Source organism: Octodon degus, unplaced genomic scaffold, assembly GCF_000260255.1.
Source record: "Octodon degus isolate 3935 unplaced genomic scaffold, OctDeg1.0 scaffold00041, whole genome shotgun sequence".
NCBI classification, from domain to species: domain Eukaryota; kingdom Metazoa; phylum Chordata; class Mammalia; order Rodentia; family Octodontidae; genus Octodon; species Octodon degus.
The window spans coordinates 1,839,420-1,846,755 of NW_004524617.1; the positions used below are offsets into that span (position 1 = coordinate 1,839,420).

Consider the following 7,336-nt stretch of genomic DNA (forward strand, 5'->3'; position numbering starts at 1 on the left):
AGACAGAGACAGAGTCCTGTTTTTGGAGAAAAAAAGGATGTGTAATCAATAAATAACCTTTTACTGGCTTAGGTTTCTTTTTAACCCATTTGCAGCCCTCTCTCGCCTATAAACTGGGAATCTATAATTCAATGAAGAACTCTTCATTATCAGGAAGCTAAAAACCAATTGTTCTTTTGTATATCTGTACCAGCACACGCTGCATGAAGAAAGCATGAGAGTGATGACTGAAGACATGCCTTCGGAAATTTCTTATGTGCCTTCTACTTATCTGACTGAGATCACGCATGTCTCACAAGCCCTATCCGAAGTGGAAGAAATTCTCAATGCCCCTGAACTCTGCGCTAAAGATTTTGAAGATCTATTTAAACAAGAGGAGTCCCTGAAGGTAAAGGAAAAGCACTTTCATTTAGATTTTGTAAGATTATTACATTGATCACTTATAGTTCCAGAACAATTGACGTAGATTATACACAGAGTGAAGGTATTTTGAAAAAATTGTAAAATACAGGCTGTCTAGTTATAGAAATCTGAGGTAGAAATAGATACACAAAGTGTTATTTTAAAATATTCAGCATTAAAACACTTTTCAAAATGAAATACACAAGAATTATAATTTTAATGTGCACTTATATATGACAAAAATCACAAGAAGCAAGTTCTAATAGAGGAACAGTTTATTTTAAACCAATGTATTTTCCTTGCACCCTAAGGAATATTAGATAAAATTTTCAATTATGTTCATTGTACATTGTTTTTGCTTTACATTTTCCATTCTAATATATCCAATTTCAAATTAATATTAACACCTATACTATAATGTACGGAACATGGTATAGAAATCACTAAAAGAGAAAAAAGAAATCAATGAAATAATTTTTAAAACTACCAGTTAAAGATTATCAGTGAAGTGCAGCTTTTTCAAACCTCTAATAGCATGATACTGAATTCTGAAACAAATCAAATCATGCTGAAAGAAAAAATAATGAATTTTAGAAGGCAATGTCTCAAGTTAAATGAATATAGCATCAAGAAAATGCACATAATAATGTGTGTTTTGCCATAATTTTTTATCGTACATTTCACACTCAAAATGAAATATTGTAGTATAGCCAGGGCTTGGTATTTTCCAGTGCAAACAGCATAAGATAATAGACAGAAAATGAGTTTGCTATCAGTAGCACATATTAACTACAGTATTTTATACTCTAAATGATTTCTTGGGAGTTCATTCTACATTACATATCTGTCTGCATAAATGTTCAAATGGATAATGCTATTTGTTTTGGAAATCAGTGTTTCACTGTCTTGAGTCACTTGACTTTAATATCTTGTATCATAAAAGCCTTAAAATTTCACACTAAAATAAAATAAGAGCTACATGGCTCTGTGGAGCTAGTCCATCCATTTCAGTATGATGCTGTTTCTTTCTCACTTTGAAATAAAAGTCAAATCACTTATGGATACAGTGAAGGAAACAAACCCAGTGTACTGATAAAGGAGTCATGCCAGAATGATTTTCATTATTCACAGAAACTAACTTTTTTTGACAGCACAGTTAGTAAATTTATCATTATCATTTGGCATGTAAATCATGCTCATGAGATTATACTTTCATTTGCACACACACAGTGCCTACAAAATCAAGTAGCCCTGAACTTACTGAAGTTGCCACTGAATCCCCTGGTCTGTATAACTCTTAACCTAGCAAACTTCTATACTTGCTAGTCATTCATTCATGCTGATAAAATAATATTATCATAGCTGCTACCAATTGTAATTGTATCAATTACTATGGTTTGTAAGAAGGCATTATTGCAGGTTTAATTTAGTTGGATTATTGAATCCTTCTGAGATGCAGTTGCAGGCTTAATTCCAATGCTTTCCCCACAAATCTTCTGCAGCAGGCCAATAGGATTCCTATTTTCATGGGCTATTTGAAGAGGGATAGTTTTGAGCTCAGTCTTCAATGAATATGTATTTTCTCTTAAAGGCATTCATCATTGTCATTATCCAGTAGTAAAAATAGAAAAGTAGTACATAGAATGTACAGCTGCTGGTTGAGATGGTTTGAAATCAAATTGTGGTTGATTTTATTTCTGACAGTTTTGCATGATTCAAATTATAGAACTACGATACATAATGGTGTCCTTTAATATACATATTTCTTGAAAGTGCAATAAAATGCAAATACTGTGTAATAAGTTAAAATAATTATTTTCTGAACAAAACATAACTAGAATAGCACATATGATTTCAATAGATATATACAATTAGAAAGCTCACTAATGATTTTATTGATATCATTTTTATTGATATCATTTTAATGATATATACAATTTGAAAGCTCATTATTCAGAATAATGCCTGCTTACATATGGTAAGCTGCACTTAATATATAATACACAAACTATGGAATACTAGATATGAATGAGAAATATAATCATATGTAATATGCATTATTATTTCATAGTCAATATTGACATTGTTAATCAATTGTCATTCTTTATATATAAATTTAATAATATTCATTATATAGTAAATAGCACCATAATTTTGAAAAAGAATTTTGAACCCTCCAAACACTTGTTTTACAAAAAAGATTGTCATAAAATCCGTCAAAGTTTAATTCATATGTTATGTCATCAAATCCTACTTCAAAGTACCTCACATTAATGCATAGAGAAATCATCAAAACTTCAAGTTGAAAACTTTCGCCCATAGAGAACTTTAGGCATTTGAAATATTGTCCAGAAAGTAGAAATTACCCATGTAGGATTCCAGTGGAAATAACTTACTCTAATGCATCTGTATATCTGATTTTACCAAAAATCTCAGTTTCATTCATGTGTGCAACACTATGGGAAGCTTCACCTCCCATGTCCACACAGAATTCCCTGCAGCTACCATGAGGTGTCTCTCAGTATAGAATGCTCTTGGAAAAGTTACTGGAATTCTAATAAATTAATTACAATCTATCACTTCCAGTGCAACACATGGTGAGAATAAAGATAAGACATATTTGTAGCTGTGGGGAACTGTATCAGGGCAGTAGCCAATGTTTTAGGGTCAGTACTTCTCCTTTGATGTGTAATTTTCAATCTCTGAGATACGGTAGCCTCTTTTCTCGAGATTCACTCTTGGTGTAGCTAGCATCTCTCTGCCTAGCTCACACAACTACTTGAGAGCTGTAGGCGGAGCATCAGTGACTTGTCTCATTGCTTTAAAGGCTACACTGCAACACCTCCCTAGATGCATTAGCATTGCCTAAAGAGAATTGAGGGGCTAAGGAAATGTCCTTGCCATCTGTGTACATGTCAACACATGGAGGTAGGGCGAAATGCTCTTCATTCGAGAAGCTTTGTCCATGTGCTCCTCCATATCTGTTCATTTCTTTGAGTTATTACTCTAGTTATCAAAGGTCACAAGTTTCTGGGAGTTAGGGCTCTGCATGCTCACCTTTCAAGAAGTTCTTAGGGAACAGGAGAAGGCATTTGTTGAGTCCACCCCTTAGCTTGGAATCTCTGAAATATGATTCACCCTCAGACCTAATGCTCTGAGCCAGTATTAAGACTTTGTTGCATACTGGAAGCCTCCCACCTATGGTGCTCTTCATTGCTTCCCTGTCTTAAACTATATTCTTATGTTAGATCTGCTTCTAGGGAAAATCTGTGTTGGGCAACTGTGAAGGAAACAATGACATATACAAGTAAATTGTATTGTCTGAAATGCATCATGCCACTGATGTGAGATTCTTCTGGTGTGCTGCTGCTTGCTCCTTAAGGAATTCTCTAGTTGTTGAACCAAGTTGTTGTTATATTCATAAATGTAATTTTAATGGAAAATTAAGAGTTAATAATAAGGAAAACAACTCGGCTTTAATTTTTCCAAGAATGAGAATCAACTTGAGTGCTTAAGTCTTCTTTTTATACCTCACCTATATTTAATTGCTTGATCCTGCCTGCAATTCTATGAAGTATCTCAAATTATCTGCATTTGTTCATGAAGAAACAGAGGGAACATGCAATAATAAACAAAGTTGACACAACTACTAGTGGTTAAGTAAGGATTTTGACACAAAGGAGCTTCAGTATTTATGCTTTCTGAAACTACCTTCAATATAGATCTTTCTAAAATGTTATGTGGAGCATTATAAAGGTAAACTGAGCAAAAGAAGGTAAAGAAAAAAAAAGGAGATAAAGTAGTGAAGTCTGTTGTTCGCAGTCCTTTAAAAATGCCCTGAATTCTGGGGCTGGGATTATAGCTCAGCGGTATAAGCACCTGCCTGGCAAGCACAGGTTCTAGTGTTGGTTCCCCAGTACCGCATTAAAAAAAGTCCTGATCTAATTCTAAATGATTCAATGGCAAGGAAAAATGATTATGTAGAAGAAAGAAGTAAGGTAGAAGGAAAGAAAAATAAAAGGAAATACAGATGAAAGGAAGAAGGAAAGGAAATAAAAAGTCAGGCATGTATCATTTCAATGGTCTCCTCTAGATGAATGATTGTAAAGATTCTATGTTTAACATGAATAAAATATGTTGTATTTTTGGTAGTTAAGAGTTTGAGAAGAAGGAAGCTCACAGGTCTTAACAGAAGACTTAGATTCAATGTAGAATTCAAGGGGTATCAAGGAATAAATGAAACCCTTGTTCAATCTCAGTTTCATAATAAAAAACTTAGAGTGAGCTTAAAAAATCAAAAACAGTGTGAAGAAAAGTTGCCACGGTCTTCTTATACCAGTTCGAGTCTTATGCATTGCTCTTGGGACCTAAACTGAGTTGTTAAAACAACCAATAACCTAAGGAATTCCTTCATTCCTAAAGTATTTTTTATTCTTTTACGGTGTTCTGGCTGCTGCTCTGTGTATTTACAAAACAGTGAGCGAAACCAAGGGGCTTCTGCTGTCCTACCATTTTCTATTAGGGCATTGGGTGATAGAACATGAGCAAGTAACAACAACAAAAACTAAATATTGAGTATTACAAAGTGATCCATATTATGACAAAAAGAAAACATGAAGTTTGATACTGGGATATAGGTCTAATAAAGAGGTAGTAGTCGATGGTATGGCAATAGGTGGAGTTGCAAATTTAAAGAAAATTGAAAGGACATGCAAGCATACATTGGTATGAAGTAAGCAAGCCAGCTTTTCTGTCTGGGTAGAGCAAATAGAACAAGGACTAAATGTTGGAGTGAGCTTATCTTAACCAAAGAAAAGCAAGATGATCAGTGTAACTGGAGTAAAGCAAATCAGGGACATGACTATAGGACATGAGATTACGAACTTGGGAGGGCATTATCAAGGCTCTGTTATAGTTGAATGGGTCAAAATTAGTCCACATTCTTGTACAGGACAAGGAAAGCATTGCCAAGCATACCCTATTAGTAACTACTAAGTAGCTACACTGATGGAAGATTATGAGGCCCTAGGAACAAGAAGAGCAAGAAGGGCAAAAGGAGGAAGAAGAAAGAGAAATCATGGATAACTCAAGCTTTCAGTATAAAAGGGTCACACACCTCTGACTTAGCGTGCCTTTCAATTATTTGCCCACTAGGACAGGGGCACTTCTTAAGCTTAAACATAACATGGATAATCATTAGTGTGGTATTGTGTTTATACTTAAATACACAGATGGGAGGGGCTATTTTAACTTCCTTCATTCTAACTGTAGTAGTTCTACTGGTAAGGTAAGATAAGGTAAGGTAAGGTTAAAGTAAGGAAAGGATTATTTTTCTCTCTTAGCGGCATAATCTGAAATATGTTTTAAAAAGATTACACTAATTCCTGGATTGACAGTAGCACTGTGCCAGACCAAGAGTAAATGGAAAGAGTCCAGTTGGCCAAGTTTGTTGCTGGTGACTAGTTCAAGGTTGGAAGGAAGAGAGTGTCAGATTTTATGAATGTTTTCAAGGTAAAGAAGTTTGCATTTCTATTCACATAGAAGCTTATACATGTGGAGATTAAGATTTGAGACTCAGGCTGGGGAGATAGCTTGGTAGTCTGAGCACCTGCCTGGCAAGCACAAAGCCCTAGTTTGATCCCCTGGACTGCACGCCTTGCTAGCTCCACCTTGCACCAAGCTGGCCACTGAAACCAGGCATAGTAGTGCATATGTGTAATCCTAGAAGTGGGAATGCTGAGAAAGGGGGATCACTGTGACTCTGATCTGCAATGTGAGACCCTGTACCAAATTAAAAAAATCAATAATAAAAATTGAAAAAAAAAAAGATTTGGAGCTCAAGTAGGAGAACTTTGGTATCTTGTGCATTTGGCAGAGGATGCCTTCAGAGCTGAAGCATCTCTACACTGCAGTTTTCATGTTCTGCACTTCAGTCTTGCCTTGAAGTATGTGCAGTAGTACTGGCAATGAAAATTCTCATATTCTGGCTCAACTCTTTTCCCTTTGGAATTTATTTCATGCCATTTGAGCACAAATTTAATAATCCAAATCACTTAAATGTAGACAAACCTAATGCCATGAGCAGAATGACTATTTTTCTCTTCTGGTTCTGGAGGAATTAGATAATAGCAGGAGGCATTGTAGCAACAAAGATGAACAAAGTATCTAAATGAAAATAAAGAATTTGTTTATCTGCATATTTTAATATGGGCACATGCTAGTAAAAGGTTGGATTTTTCATCAGTGTAATAATATTACAATAAAAAGTGCAATTATTTTAAACTAAATAATCATGGACCGGCAAGATAGCTCAGCGGATTAAAGTGCCTGCTTAGGCAAGCACAAGTACCAGGATTTAATTCCAGGCACCACATGCAGTACCCAACCTGCCCTAGCACCCACTGGCCACCAAGACCAGGCATGGGGGTGCACGCCTGTAAACTGAGCATTGGGGAGGCTGCAAACAGGAGGATCACTACCAGTTGGAGCTGTGTAGTGAGACCGTGTACTAAATACATAAAACAATTAAATAATCATAATCACATAAAATATCAAAGCAAATTTTGATTATAAATGTTTTTTATTTCTATTCAAATTTCTAATGTAACAGCTTAGCATGAAAAATATGATTTATTAATGTGCTATTGCCATATTATAAAAACTAATCTTTTTGACTATATATAAACGTTCTGAGTAATGTAATCATACAATCACTTCTCTGAAGAAAATTGAATTTTTTGACTAACAATTATTCAGTTATAAATATGAATTTTTTCTTCACTTATTTTTATAATTTTGGGTTTATTTGTTTGCTTTGCTATATATATTTCTGTATTCTATAAATATTAATCTACTATGTGTAATCTGTGTCTTGTTTAAATCATTTTTATAGTATCTTATTTTTTAATTTATCTCATAATGAAGAAATTATGTA

The 7,336-nt window shown here is 34.5% G+C and overlaps 1 protein-coding gene across 3 annotated transcripts in view; it reads left to right on the forward strand.

Moving 5' to 3' along the window:
* The window catches only part of Dmd (dystrophin), a 1,613,500-nt gene that overhangs the window by 231,284 nt on the left and 1,374,880 nt on the right, over positions 1-7,336 (forward strand). For all 3 annotated transcript variants that reach the window (XM_023715436.1, XM_023715435.1, XM_023715434.1), the window contains exon 23: positions 194-388. In XM_023715436.1, coding sequence (XP_023571204.1) covers positions 194-388 — 195 coding nt within the window. The remainder of the gene's footprint in view (positions 1-193; positions 389-7,336) is intronic.